This window comes from Nannobrachium achirus, assembly GCF_963921795.1.
Source record: "Nannobrachium achirus genome assembly, chromosome: 6".
Classification (NCBI taxonomy): domain Eukaryota; kingdom Metazoa; phylum Chordata; class Actinopteri; order Myctophiformes; family Myctophidae; genus Nannobrachium; species Nannobrachium achirus.
The window spans coordinates 25183135-25198728 of NC_137815.1; the positions used below are offsets into that span (position 1 = coordinate 25183135).

General features: G+C 44.4%; 1 protein-coding gene across 3 annotated transcripts in view; it reads left to right on the forward strand.

The window, feature by feature from the left end:
- The window catches only part of LOC308287747 (sodium channel protein type 8 subunit alpha-like), a gene marked incomplete at both ends in the record, with an annotated part of 112341 nt that overhangs the window by 44779 nt on the left and 51968 nt on the right, over positions 1-15594 (forward strand). Inside the window, 6 exons of one of the 3 annotated variants that reach the window (XM_080728997.1) lie at positions 1155-1296; positions 7525-7731; positions 8354-8635; positions 9080-9267; positions 12508-12697; positions 15175-15337. In XM_080728997.1, coding sequence (XP_080585123.1) covers positions 1155-1296; positions 7525-7731; positions 8354-8635; positions 9080-9267; positions 12508-12697; positions 15175-15337 — 1172 coding nt within the window. The remainder of the gene's footprint in view (positions 1-1154; positions 1297-7524; positions 7732-8353; positions 8636-9079; positions 9268-12507; positions 12698-15174; positions 15338-15594) is intronic. The other 2 variants (XM_080728998.1, XM_080728999.1) reach the window with 2 other exon arrangements.

The window sequence follows — 15594 nt, forward strand, 5'->3', positions numbered from 1 at the left end:
CTGTCCAATAAATGCGTAGTAAGTAAGCATTACCGAGCCGTGAGGCCCATAGGGCAGGAGCCTATCTCCTGTTTTCTTTTTTTTCTTGCGTGAGGCAGCTTGAGGTACAAGTACACCCCTGATATCCATCCATAAATAAATACTCTTGATAAATAAAATCTTGAAAATGATATAATTTGAAATTGATGGAGTTTAGTGCGGGGCCTTAAGGGGAGCAAATGCTAATATCGTGCAAATCAGTCTAAAAGCGCCAAATTTTAATTACAGAAAATGATGGTTTAGGACTAATCACAGTTTTGTGGGCGTTTTCTGGGGCCATTTATAGCCCAAGGAATGTGTTTTTTTTTTTGTGCAAAACAAATGCTTGCAATGGATTCAGCATCATGACAAACCCCTAGTTAGACCCCTCACATCCTACTTAAATACCCAGAAAAGAAAAAAAAGTTTTTCTGGGTATTTTCCTCCTGTATAGAAAGTCGATGGGAGCCCAACTTGATTTGGCCGCTGTGGCGACCCCGAAGGTCGTCGGCTCGGGCGCCCTAGCTAAATCATTAGAGCAAGCCCTGGGCTACATCTGTGCAAAATTTGGCGCTTTTAGACTGATCTGCTTGAAATTAGCATTTGCTCCCCTTAAGGCCCCACACTAGTTGCCAGTGTACTGCATGCATGTGTGGGGCCATTTGGGTAACTTACTCTTTCAAGGCACGTTCACACACATTTATCTTTTTAATGTGGCATGATTACATTCAGTGGAGACTAGAAAGTCGATGCAAAAAGGTGGAACCAGACGCCGCAATTGCACTAAATTAATAAAAGTTGAAATATTCCGACCAGGGTGAGGTTCACAGAATGAAGCGTCAACATATCTTTGCCTCCTGCGTGAATGCAGCCTCTGAGTTAAATTACACAAGAATTTTACTGATTTGGAAAACCAAAAGCATAGTATGTGTTCATGAAATGTTATATTTGCTGGGTTTCTCTTGCAGATGGTGTCCCGAAGACTTTATTATTATAAATGGTACATCTACGGTGTTTCTCTTGCAGGCGGTGTCCTGAAGACTTTATTATAAATGGTACAACTACGGTGTTTCTCTTGCAGGCGGTGTCCTGAAGACTTTATTATAAATGGTACATCTACGGTGTTTCTCTTGCAGACGGTGTCCTGAAGGCTTTATGTGTATGAAAGCAGGAAGGAACCCCAACTACGGTTACACCAGCTTTGACAGCTTCGGCTGGGCTTTCCTCACGCTGTTCCGCCTGATGACCCAAGACTTCTGGGAGAATCTCTACATGCTGGTAAAGCTCCTTCCTCTCTCTGCATGCGCCTCTGACATCTCTACATGCTGGTAAAGCTCCCTCCTCTCTCTGTATTCGTCTCCCGTCTCTCACGCCTGCTCGTCGTCGTAAGATGCACACACTCCTGTAACCTTGTCATGTGACAAGAAACTTAAGTCGTTTTAAACCATGTTGCTGTTTGTCAGAACAGCACGGAGACCGCTTCCATCTGCTCTCTTTTCCTTATGTTTTTATAGTTACTGTTTATACTGTATGTCACATACAGTATAAACCCACACAAACAACTGCACATACATGAACTACATTTACTTTGCCTCTATAGAGGGTATGCGCGTGACATCATTGTACCCGGAAGTTATGCTGGAACTACTGAGTGGCAGTAGTTCTACTGACAGTAGTCAGTAGAACAGTAGTCAGTAGTCAGTAGTATGACTCTACAGTACTACAGTACAGTAGTCAGTAGTATGACTCCTACTGACAGTAGTCAGTAGGAGTCATAAGGAGTCATGGGGAGTCATGGGGAGTCAGTAGGAGTAATGAGGAGTCAGCAGGAGTTAGTAGGAGTCATGAGGAGTCATGAGGAGTCAGTAGGAGTCATGAGAAGTCAGTAGGAGTCATGAGGAGTCATGAGAAGTCAGCAGGAGTTAGTAGGAGTCATGAGGAGTCAGTAGGAGTCATGAGGAGTCATGAGGAGTCAGTAGGAGTCATGAGAAGTCAGTAGGAGTCATGAGTTAGTAGGAGTCATGAGAAGTCAGTAGGAGTCATGAGGAGTCAGTAGGAGTCAGTAGGAGTCATGAGGAGTCAGTAGGAGTCAGTAGGAGTCATGAGGAGTCAGTAGGAGTCATGAGGAGTCATGAGGAGTCAGTAGGAGTCATGAGGAGTCAGTAGGAGTCAGTAGGAGTCATGAGGAGTCATGAGGAGTCAGTGGGAGTCAGTAGGAGTCAGTGGGAGTCAGTGGGAGTCAGCAGGAGTCATGAGGAGTCAGTAGGAGTCATGAGGAGTCAGTGGGAGTCATGAGGAGTCAGTAGGAGTCATGAGGAGTCAGCAGGAGTCAGCAGGAGTCAGTAGGAGTCATGAGAAGTCAGTAGGAGTCATGAGGAGTCAGTAGGAGTCATGAGAAGTCAGCAGGAGTTAGTAGGAGTCATGAGGAGTCAGTAGGAGTCATGAGGAGTCAGTAGGAGTCAGTAGGAGTCATGAGGAGACAGTAGGAGTCATGAGGAGTCAGTGGGAGTCAGTAGGAGTCAGTAGGAGTCATGAGGAGTCAGTAGGAGTCATGAGTTAGTAGGAGTCATGAGAAGTCAGTAGGAGTCATGAGGAGTCAGTAGGAGTCATGAGAAGTCAGCAGGAGTTAGTAGGAGTCATGAGGAGTCAGTAGGAGTCATGAGGAGTCAGTAGGAGTCAGTAGGAGTCATGAGGAGTCAGTAGGAGTCATGAGGAGTCAGTGAGAGTCAGCAGGAGTCAGTAGGAGTCATGAGGAGTCAGTAGGAGTCAGCAGGAGTCATGAGGAGTCAGTAGGAGTCAGCAGGAGTCATGAGGAGTCAGTAGGAGTCGGCAGGAGTCATGAGGAGTCAGTAGGAGTCATGAGGAGTCATGAGGAGTCAGTAGGAGTCAGTAGGAGTCATGAGGAGTCAGTAGGAGTCATGAGGAGTCAGTAGGAGTCAGTAGGAGTCATGAGGAGTCAGTAGGAGTGAGGAAACGTGCTTCCAAACTCCAATGCTTAATGCTGCTTTATGTTGCAGTGACCAGCGCTGATGTGGAAATAAAACACCATTATGTACAAAGTATTTTTCTATGGGAAAATGTAGTTTATTGACCTCCCCTTTGGTCTCAGGAAGCCAGTGATCCCCATGTTTTAAAGAGGTGGTGCCATAGTTCAGCTGGGTCAACACCCACCTGACTACCAGGCATACCTAATGAACTCGTGGGTGTGGCCACATAAAAACAAAATTTTAACTCTTTCTGTACATTTTTTTTGAAAAAATCTTCCACCTAGTATAATCATAATACCTGATCATCATGTTTTTGGGTGGAAAAACATCATGGCACTGCATCAAGCGATGGTGTCAGAGCATTCCATAGTGCAGTAGAAAGATGAGCTGTTCCATAGATGGGAGATCGTTGTTGTCACTCCCTCTAGTGGTGTGGGTGTCACTCACTTTGGTGAAGTAGTTTGTCAGGTATAGGCTGTATTGCCATATAAGAAAAAGTGCCTAGAAAATGTATTTTGTTCCCATGTCTGGGCGCTACTTTTTCTTTGCATGCTTACTCGGTTACTACATACTACTACATACGATCCCTTTTATGCCCAAATATGGAGATCCCTGTCTGTAGAACCAACCATGTGCTGTGAGACCGCAGACATGCATCCATGCGTTTCAGTATCTGTTTCTCAGTCCTTGTCTCCTTTTATGGGCATATTGTTTGGATCGGCGGTTCTACTGACATTTTAAATTGTATACATCTGTACATCAGGGATCGCCATATGGGCATACAAGGGACAAGGACGGAATGTGATGTCACAATGTGATGTCACGGATATCCAGAGTTTCATCTTTGATGTGATGTCACAATGATGTCACAATGTCAACAATGTGACAATAGCTATAGACAATATACATTGAGCCGTTACGACTCTATGACTCTACGACTCTATGGACAAGATGCTGGTTTTCATAGTTAACTGCGACCTACGGTCGCAATAAAGAATGGGAGGTCATTGAGGGGCATTGAGGGTATTGGGGGGCATTGAGGCCATTGGGGGCATTGAAGGCATTTGGGGGCATTGGGGTATTGGGGGCAGAGCCCCTTTCCCTGTGTTCACTGTGAGAGGCTGTGAATAATCTCTGTGCTAACCGCTGCTACATCTGGATTTGTGCGTATGTATGTCCGTCATTGGCCAAGCTTCGCAGGGCGCTTAATGAGATCAACTCATAAGGCCAGGGCTCCACCAAAAAGACGGCGTTGTGCCGGCGTCGAACGGCCTCAAAAAATAAACAGGGGCGAACTGGGAGTCCGACGTTGACGTCGGCAGTGGAGCACCCTTCATTGATTAAAACGGGAGCGTTCCCAGCGTTGACGCTGACGCGGCGCTCAGCGCGCCCAGTGGAGCCGGTGGGTAAAGGGCACGGCTCACTTCACACTGGTTGTGATTTTTCATAAACAGAGCAGGGCCAGCATACTGTTATCAGCCATATTGCACGCAGAAGAGCTTGAAACCACTTTCATGCAGTCCATGAAAACGCATCACCCCGGTGACTTTGGTACTGAATCAGTTCACACAAAGAGTGTAATTTGTCCATACGTCATCATTTGCACAACGCCACGCATTCACACATAGTCGGAGCTGGTGGAAACACAGTGCAGAGAGGAGAAGTGTCTGTTCTGTAAAGGATGACTTATGTGCTGCAGGGAGGCTGGTGAAACGCTTCCCCTAGAATTCTCTGTGGAGCTTCCACAGGAGAAAAGGCACATGCGGTAGAATGCAAGAATGCAGCTGCAGAGTGAGTGTGTGTGTGTGTGTGTGTGTGTGTGTGTGTGTGTGTGTGTGTGTGTGTGTGTGTGTGTGTGTGTGTGTGTGTGTGTGTGTGTGTGTGTGTGTGTGTGAGAAAGAGAGAGAGAGAGAGAGAGAAAGAGAGAGAGAGAACAGGAGGGAGGGGAGAAGGGGGAGGGGAGAGAGACCTGGTTATGATGTGAGCAGTGAACAACACTGGCACAAAAGGCAAACAGTGTGGATATTACAACTCATCTAGATCATACAGTATACAGATACATTGTTACAACTAAAGATCATACAGTATACAGATACATTGTTACAACTAAAGATCATACAGTATACAGATACATTGTTACAACTCTACAGTCATAAATCACTGGTTCCCAAACAGTGGGCCGGGACCCATAGTTGGGTCGCGGACCAATTTTTTATATGTGAATATCCCTTAATGTTTTGTTTCCTACACTGTCATTAGATTTTTTTTTCTTTTAAAGAAAACATAAACAGCTTCATGAATTAAAGACAAGCTCGATGATTTTCAAGATAATTTTACATAAGAAATCCCATCAATTAGAAAACAAATGTTTAAGAAGTTGTGAAAATAGCTGATCTACAAGCTCACAATGTGGCGATGCATTGTGTGCTTGTAGATCTGCTATTTTCACTTGTTTGTGTCCTGGGCAAATGTCTAATCTCTCGTTTGGATTAGGAGCTAAAATGTTTGGGAATCACTGATCTAGCTCATACAGTATACAGACATTGTTACAACTCATCTAGATCATATATTCATATAGTATACAGATACATTCAGCCTGCTTACATCCCTGTGTACTATAAGGTCAGCCTTATGCAGCTGTGTTGCTTACATCACTGTGTACTATAAGGTCAGCCTTATGCAGCTGTGTTGCTTACATCACTGTGTACTAAAAGGTCAGCCTTATGCAGCTGTATTGCTTACATCACTGTGTACTATAAGGTCAGCCTTATGCAGCTGTGTTGCTTACATCACTGTGTACTATAAGGTCAGTGTGATGCAGTCTGCCATGGTTTAGCCTGTTGTAGTTACTTGCGCCAGCAGAGCGTGCAAGTACTGCGTTCTGTGTTTCTGACGCATCCTGATATAATAGATAACAAGGCACAAGTTGGCACCTCGACAGAGTGCAGTCTAGTTTTTAATAGGGGTGTAACGATACATTTTAATAGCGATTCGATACATATCACGATACATGGTTAACGATACGATACATGGACGATATTGGTTCATTCATGGCGATACGATACGATTCGATTCAGTGATTTAAAATCTATATAGTAACTATTAAACAAAGAAATGTAATCTGTGTGAAAGGTGTGGATAGTGCAGGTTTTTAAGGGAAACATGTATTATTATGGATATAAATAAGTAAACACAGTGATTATCTGCCAAATACATGGACATTGTATATTGACAAACCCGCACCTTGACATGAACCCAGAGATTACATACATTTATTGATAGACCAGTGTAGCTATATGGAAAGGAAAAGTAATAAAACCCCTCCTTTTAATTTTTTCTTCTTAAAAATGCTAAATACAATACACAAGTAGGTAGTATCGATACAATCGATTCTTTGCACTGCCGATTCGATAAGATACAAAATAAAACGATTCGATTCAATTTTTGCTGTTTTCATTTCGATATACTTCGATTTTTTAAGTTAAAAACGATATTTCGATACAGTTACTATATCGTTACACCCCTAGTTTTTAACCTGAAATGGAAAGTAACAAAATCAGCTTATAGGGTTCCATTCCCCTTTAACACTAACACTGCCACGCCATTAATTAATTAACTTATCCATTCGCTGCCATCAGGTTTTCAATGTTAATTCTTTTTGCTCGGAGCTGGAATGCATGTGACCAGTTGTAAACAAAAAAAATGTCTTAAAATAATCACATGGCTGTCTTGTAATTGGGAGAAAAAGAGTCAACCGGAGCAATGAATAATAGTGGAGACACAGACACACTCACACACTGTGGAGAATCATCACATAGGAATGTATTGTTGTCAAGTTTTCTCTAGCCTCTCTAAAAAGCCAATCAGCTGGTTTCTTTGTTGTCACATGATTCACTGAAGCACATGGCTACCCAGACTAGCCATGTGGTAATGGTCTTTCATAACTTATGGTACAGCACCATCTAGTGACCACAAATAGAATGACGGGTATACGTCAATGGCAGTGATCTACAATGGCAGTGATCTACAAGTAAACTACAAGCTCACAACGCCTCACACTGGGAGGCGTTGTGAGCTTGCAGATTGGCTATTTTCGGCAAAGAGCTTTGATGTAGAGGGGAAAAAGAGCAGACTAAGTACAGAGTGAAAGGTCAAGTTTGACGGTTCAACTGGTTAAATACAAACACAAATTGACAGGAATCAAAAATACACTGACGATTGTGCTGTCAAACAATGAAACTATATGGATGTTGTGGGGGTCCCTGCATCATCTCTCTCTCAACTAAAGGCTCTATCAGAGTCCAGGGTGAAGAGCTATTCACTTCACCTCGTTGTAGTTTCCTAGCTATCACCTAGGCTTTGTTATGTATTTTTAGGTGATAGCTAGAAAACTACACCGCGGTGAAGTGAATAGCTCTTCACCCTGGACTCTGATAGAGGCTTTAGGGGATCTTGGCCTGAAAACGTTGAAGACCCCTGTTCTGATGTGTGTCTTAATGGTCTCTCTCTTGGCGGCCAGACTCTCCGGGCGGCGGGGAAGACCTACATGATCTTCTTTGTGCTGGTGATCTTCGTGGGCTCCTTCTACCTGGTGAACCTGATCCTGGCTGTGGTGGCCATGGCCTACGAGGAGCAGAACCAGGCCACCATCGAGGAGGCGGAGCAGAAAGAGGCTAAGTTCAAGGAGATGCTGGAAGCGCTGAAGAGACAGCAGGAGGAGACACAGGTCAGTCACTGGAGACATGTCTTATAGAGCAGTGGTTCTCAACCTGTGGGTCGGGTGGACCCCCAGGGGGTCCCCAAATTATTTTGGGGGGTCCCCAGATGACTAACTTAAAGCTATACTGTGTAAGTTGCTAAACTAGTGGTCAGTCGCGGTATTGCTTTTTTCGGCCGTTTTTCGCCCGGAGTCGCCGCGGAGGGGCCAAGGGGTCAAGGGGTCAAGGGGCCAAGGGGTTTTCAGGCCAAGGGGTCCTTGGCCTGAAAACGTTGCGTCTAGTGGATTACCAAGCTTGTTTAAGGACATGGTTTAGGACCCAACCTTGTGATTGGCTGAACCGGAGGTAGGGAGCGCTCCATTGTAGTCACTTGGACTGCGGCAGAGGAGGTGAATAGAATGCGTTTATCGTGGGCTTGCCCAGGCTTTACGACCTGGGCATAAATATAACGATTGCATTCACCACGGCTTCGTAACTCGCGCGGTCGGCCCTGGCCCGCTGGCCTTCGCGCCGCTTGCAATGTCGTGGACGCTGGCGAAAACGAGCGCTCTACTCCTAAACATGCTTGGTAATCTGCTAGACGCGAAAACGTTGAAGACCCCTGAAATAAAGTGTATTATTTACCATTAGGCGGCGCTCATGGCCACCTCGGTGGGCACGGTGTCCGAGGCGGCGCTGGAGGAGGAGGGCGGCGGGCACCTGTCCCACTCCTCCTCCGAGGTGTCCAAGCTGAGCTCCAAGAGCGCCAAGGAGAGACGCAACCGCAAGAAGAAGTGGCGGCAGAAGGAGCAGGAGCAGGAGAAGGGCGACAGCGAGAAGGTGGTCAAGTCGGAGTCGGACGACGGCAGCAAGAGGAGCACCATCCGCTTCCCCGGCAGCCGCCTGGGCCGCAAGACCTCCATCATGAACCAGGTTGGTGCAAAAAAAGACCTCCGTCATGAACCAGGTTGGTGCAAAAAAAGACCTCCATCGTGAACCAGGTTGGTGCAAAAAAAGACCTCCATCATGAACCAGGTTGGTGCAAAGAAGTGTACAGCAGTGGCGTCAGTTCAGCAAGAGCTAAGGTATGGCAACATGACTGGCAGTCATGTTGCCATACCTTACCATTTTGTCAAGATAGGGGTTCCCTAATCCTAGAGCTTAGATCATTAGTCCTAACCCTAAGAAACCTTGTATCTCCATATTAAAAGTTTTATGTTTTTTTTTTTCTTAAGTTAATGCCCTACTTCATAGTAGAATAGCATCGTGCTGAAATGGTGACATTTGTCCCATCTACAGTTGGAAGTACAAAAGTCATAAGATTCTATAAGATTTTTAGATTATCAGTCCTATAACCCTAACCCTCTCCTCCTCCAGTCTCTGCTCAGCATCCCCGGCTCGCCCTTCATGTCGCGCCACAACAGCCGCAGCAGCATCTTCAGCTTCAAGGGCCGCTCCAAGGAAGCCATGGGCTCCGAGAACGAGTTCGCCGACGACGAGCACTCCACGGTGGAGGAGAGCGAGGACCGCCGCGGCTCCCTGTTCATCCCGTACCGCCGCAACAGGTCTGGAACCTCCATAGAACCCTACAACACCTCCATAGAACCCTACAACCCCTACATAGAACCCTACAACCACACCTCCATAGAACCCTACAACCACACCTCCATAGAACCCTACAACCACACCTCCATAGAACCCTACAACCACACCTCCATAGAACCCTACAACCACGCCTCCATAGAACCCTACAACCACACCTCCATAGAACCCTACAACCACACCTCCATAGAACCCTACAACCACACCTCCATAGAAACCTACAACACCTCCATAGAACCCTACAACCACACCTCCATAGAACCCTACAACCCCTACATAGAACCCTACAACCACACCTCCATAGAACCCTACAACCCCTACATAGAAAAAAAAAGAAAAAACTACATCTGCTACCTGGGTTGCATCCTGGAGGCTAACCTATCCAGTGAAAAAATTACCACCAAGGTAATCAATAAAGTCAACCAACGAATTCGCTTCTTGCAAAGGGTTGCCCCGCTGATCAATACTAAATCCCGAAAGACACTAGGAGGAGCTCTTATTGGGCCCCTCATTGATTACGGAGTCCTTGTCTGGTATCGCGACGCCCCAGCCGCCTTAAAGTTAAAGCTTCAAACAGCCCAAAACAAACTAATTAGGGTTGTGCTTGGTCTCCCTCCTCTGACCCACCTTACCGATCATCACCACGAAAGCGTGGGATGGCTCAAAGTAGCTGACAGAGTACAGCATCTTGCAATGGGCCTGGTGTACAAGATACACTACACCTCCAAGATTCCCATGTACCTGACAAACTACTTCTTAAAGGTCAAGGATGTTCACGACCACAACACCAGAGGCAGCTCCACTAATCATCATCAACGTAGATTTAACACTAAACAAGGCTCTAACTCGTTCTCCTGCTACACCATCAACATGTGGAACGCCCTTCCTCAAGCCCTAAAGGAGAGCAAATCCCTAGCCTCCTTCAAAATTGGTATGAAAAGTCACCTTCAGACAGCTGCTACCTGTGACTTGTAAATAGACTAAGCCCCCATGCCCCCCCCCCCCCTTTTTTATTATTCTTTTTTCTGCCTTTGTATTTGATGTTATGCTTTTGAAACTGATATTATCCTAGATAAAGTACTATGTTCTATCCGTCTGTCTTTCAATGTTATATGAGATACTTAAAGTGTGGTTCCTGTGGAAATAAGCCTCGGCTTTCTAGGATCTCCTTTTAGTTGACCTTGTACCAGTGATTTGTACTGTCATGAAACTGTACTTTTTTCTATTGCAAACTTCTAATAAATTCTTCAATCAATCAATCAATAGAACCCTACAACCACACCTCCATAGAACCCTACAACCACACCTCCATAGAACCCTACAACCACACCTCCATAGAACCCTACAACCACACCTCCATAGAACCCTACAACACCTCCATAGAACCCTGCAACATCTCCATAGAACCCTACAACACCTCCATAGAACCCTACAACCACACCTCCATAGAACCCTACAACACCTCCATAGAACCCTACAACCACACCTCCATAGAACCCTACAACCACACCTCCATAGAACCCTACAACCACACCTCCATAGAACCCTACAACCACACCTCCATAGAACCCTACAACCACACCTCCATAGAACCCTACAACCACACCTCCATAGAACCCTACAACACCTCCATAGAACCCTACAACCCCACCTCCATAGAACCCTACAACACCTCCATAGAACCCTACAACCACACCTCCATAGAACCCTACAACACCTCCATAGAACCCTACAACCACACCTGCATAGAACCCTACAACACTTCCATAGAACCCTATAACCACACCTCCATAGAACCCTACAACATCTCCATAGAACCCTACAACCACACCTCCATAGAACCCTACAACCACACCTCCATAGAACCCTACAACCACACCTCCATAGAACCCTACAACCACACCTCCATAGAACCCTATAACACCTCCATAGAACCCTACAACCACACCTCCATAGAACCCTACAACCCCTACATAGAACTATAGAAAATATGTTTTAGATTTGTATAGTTTTACTACCTAAGTTTTTCTTAGATTACTATTTCTATGCATTTGATGTATTGATGTTTATGTTTATGTACAGTATTGATTAGGGGTGTAACGATACATTTTAATAGCGATTCGATACATATCGCGATACATGTTTGACAATACGATACATGGACGATATTGGTTCATTCATGGCGATACGATACGATTCGATTAAATGATTCAAAATCGATATAGTAACTATTTAGCAAAGAAATTAAATCTGTGTGAAAGGTGTGGATAGTGCAGGTTTTTAAGGGAAACATGTATTATTATTAGGGGTGTAACGATACATTTTAATAGCGATTCGATACATATCACGATACATGGTTGATGATACGATACATGAACGATATTGATTCATTCATGGCAACACGATACGATTCGATTCAATGATTTAAAATCGATATAGTAACTATTTATCAAAGAAATTAAATCTGTGTGAAAGGTGTGGATAGTGCAGGTTTTTAAGGGAAACACACTGATTATCTGCCAAATACATGGTCATTGTATGTTGACAAACCTGCACCTTGACATGAACACAGAGATTACACACATTTATCGATAGACCAGTGTAGCTATATGGAAAGGAAAAGTAATGAAACCCCCCTTTTTTATGTTTTCTTCTTAAAAAAGCAAAATACAATGCACAAGAAGGTAGTATCGATACAATCGATTCTTTGCACTGCCGATTCGATACGATACAAAATAAAACGATACGATTCGATTTTAGCTGTTTTCATTTCGATATACTTCGGTTTTTTAAGTTGAAAACGATATTTCGATACAGTTACTATATTGTTACACCCCTAATTATTATGGATAGAAATAAGTAAACACAGTGATTATCTGCCAAATACATGGACATTGTATATTGACAAACCTGCACCTTGACATGAACCCAGTGATTACACACATTTATTGATAGACCAGTGTACCTATATGGAAAGGAAAAGTAATTAAACCCCTCCTTTTAATTTTTTCTTCTTAAAAATGCTAAATACAATGCACAAGTAGGTAGTATCGATACAATCGATTCTTTGCACTGCCGATTCGATACGATACAAATTCAAACGATACGATGCAGTTACTATATCGTTACACCCCTTGTATTGATGTGTTACATTGCTTATTGTAAGTGTCTCTGCTAACGCCTATGCTGTAAACTGTGACCAGCTATAGCGGCTACAGCCAGGGCTCGTCGCGCATCCACCCGCTGGCGGCGGGGCCGCACCACCCTGGTGGCGGCAAGCGGAACAGCACGGTGGACTGCAACGGTGTGGTGTCGCTCATCGGCCCCGGAGGAACCGACGGCGGGCGGCTTCTGCCTGAGGTGAAAATAGATAAGGCAGCCTCTGACGACAGCGTAAGGATGTCCATGAGACACTGATACTAGGCATGATGCTAGAGGTGCTGCAAGGTTATAATAGTTTTCATTTTAGTTTAGTTTTACTTCTTTTTCACAATAGTTTTTCTAATTCAGTTCGTTTTAATTTGTTTTTAAAAGCAGTTTTTGTATTGGTTTTAATTGTTACGCTTAGTTTTAGTTTAGTTTTTATTCGTTTTAGTGTTAGTTTTAGTTTTTCTTTGGGTTATTTGTACGGTGCAGGATTACATTTAAAAAATATATATTCAAAAACTAATTGCATTTTGTGTATAATTTCAGTTTGTTTTAGTTAGTTTTGTAAAAACACAATACAGTTTCAGTTAATTATCGTTGTACTTTATTTTTATATTTTTTTATTTAGGCCTAGTTCAGTTAACAAACATATTTGTAAATGTTCAGTTTTTTTTATTATTTCATTAACTATAATAACCTTGTGGTGCTGGTGGTGGTTCTCCCTCTTTTCCTTTCCTTTTGGACCTTTTTGCTCCTGACTCTGTAGTCTCCTCCTCCTCCTCTTCTTCCTCCCCTCCTCCTCCTCTTCCTCCTCCTCCCCCTCCTCTCCCCCTTCTTCTAGTTCAGGGCTGCGACTATGACGTACACATAGGCAGAAAATATGCTTTATTATTATGTTCTCTGCCGTTATCCTGTGAATCCAATCACAGGTTTGAAGCGCGTGATTTTATGTATTTGTTCCTGACGTTTTTAAATTTATTTTATTTATTAACGAAAAACACGGAAAGATTCGAATGGATTCTTTGTAGCCACTTTAACACTTCGCCCATATTTTGTAGTATTTAAATCCATAGAGGTATAATGTAAACTAGAGTGCGGACGGCCCCGCCCCCTGGCTATTCATTTCAAAGCAAGTTGCTCAGTGGCGTTTGAAGCACCTGGAAGAATGCTCTACTTCCGCATTTGTCTTGATTTGGGCTCTCAGTCTGAATGCCCAAATACGGAACTCAAGCAGGTGCACTAGGGTACTTAGTAGCATTAGCATTAGCATTAGCATATGCACGCGCAGTAGCATTTAAAATGCTTTCCCATATTTGACCACCAGGCGAAGGCTGCTTCAACAATCTACCGTGGTTCTGGGGGCTCGTTTAAACCACATGTGCTCGGTGGCCATTTTGCTCTTTTACTGCACTTCATAGTTGGGTGGGGGCAGGGTTTCCCAGATCCCGCCCCCCCAAGCGTGAAGAAGGGGCAAAATGGCTGCCGTGTGAATACGGTCAATAACAAAGCAAAGTACCGGTATTCTCATTAATTATAGAAGAGGAAAAAAGAAACAACACTTCCCAACTCTCCCCCATGCACTACTGTGTGTACATCCTTCACTGGAGTTTGTTTCTAAAAGCTCAGGTCTATTCTATTTGTCTGTCTGTCTTTCTGTTTGTCTGCCTGTCTCATCACAGGGTGTCTCTCTGTCTCGTCCCTTCCTGTTGCCACAGGGTTGTTGTTGTTCCACTTCCTGCTGTGTAACAGTCTTATTCCTATTCCTGACATATTCCTCTCTCTCTCTCTCTCTCTCGCTCTCTCTCTCTCTCTCTCTCTCTCTCTCTCTCTCTCTCTCTCTCTCTCTCTCTCTCTCTCTCTCTCTCACTCTCTCACACACACCCTTTTTATTGTCTTATCGATCCAGTTGCTTTTACCTGGGTTCTCCTTGTGTCCAGACGTTTAGCATGGTGATGTCCAGACCGGGTGGAATGATGTCTTGACTCTTTCCTGTTCCTTCTGTTTCCTGTTTCCTGTTCCTCCTTCATTTGATGTGCATGCAGAATGCATGCGGTTTATAAACGTTGCTGCTTAGTCATGATGATGATGATGATGATGATGATGGAGTGTTATGGAGTGAGCTGAGGAAGGGCTTTTAGTGTTTCTGTTTTAAGTGTGTATGATTCTAGTGTGTAGAGATGATTACAAAATAACACAGAAAGATTTTGAATCCTCAGGACTATAGTGATAGTCTATGCCGTGGCTACATTTTGGATATATTTTACAGTGTTTGGGTGACTGTGCTCTTGTTGCATCTGCAAAGAACGTGTGTGTGTGTGTGTGTGTGTGTGTGTGTGTGTGTGTGTGTGTGTGTGTGTGTGTGTGTGTGTGTGTGTGTGTGTGTGTGTGTGTGTGTGTGTGTGTGTGTGTGTGTGTGTGTGTGTTCCCGTGCGTGCATGTTTATTCATTTACCATGGACAGTGCACATTTATCAACATGACGGCTTTCACATCAATGTAAAATAATGCAGAGTTTTGGCCAGAACTTAATGTCCATCTGTAGTCCCTGAGCCGGCTGGTATTAACTATCTATACAAAAAGACATACAGTATCAGTACAACACAATACAAGACAAGTAGACATAGTATAGGAGAACAATTACAGTCAAATATGAGAAATGCGTGTGCATGTGCGTGCGTCTGTCCGTGTGTGTGTGTGTACACTGTGTACTGTGACTGACAGCTGTCTCTCTACATGTGTGCACGTCCTCATCAGACCACCGAGGCAGAGGGCCAGAAGAAGCACTCAGGGTCTCTGATGGTGTCTGTGGACCAGCTCAACTCCTCCATGAAAGGCAAGGACCATGCCCAGAGCCAAATGAGCGTGGTCACCAACACACTGATGGAGGGTACGCACTGACTTCTTCTTCTCCTCCTTATTCTTCTCCTCCTTCTTCTCCTCCTCCTCCTTCTCCTTTCGGCTGTTCCTTTCAGGGGTCGCCTCTGCCTTCATCTCACCCTGTCCTCTGTCTCCTCTTCTCTCACACCAACTAACTTCATGTCCTCTTTCACTACATCCATAAATCTCCTCTTTGGTCTTTCCTCTAGGCCTCCTGCCTAGCCTCGGTACCCAGGCAGGCTTTTACTTTCGTTTGTGTTCAGCTCA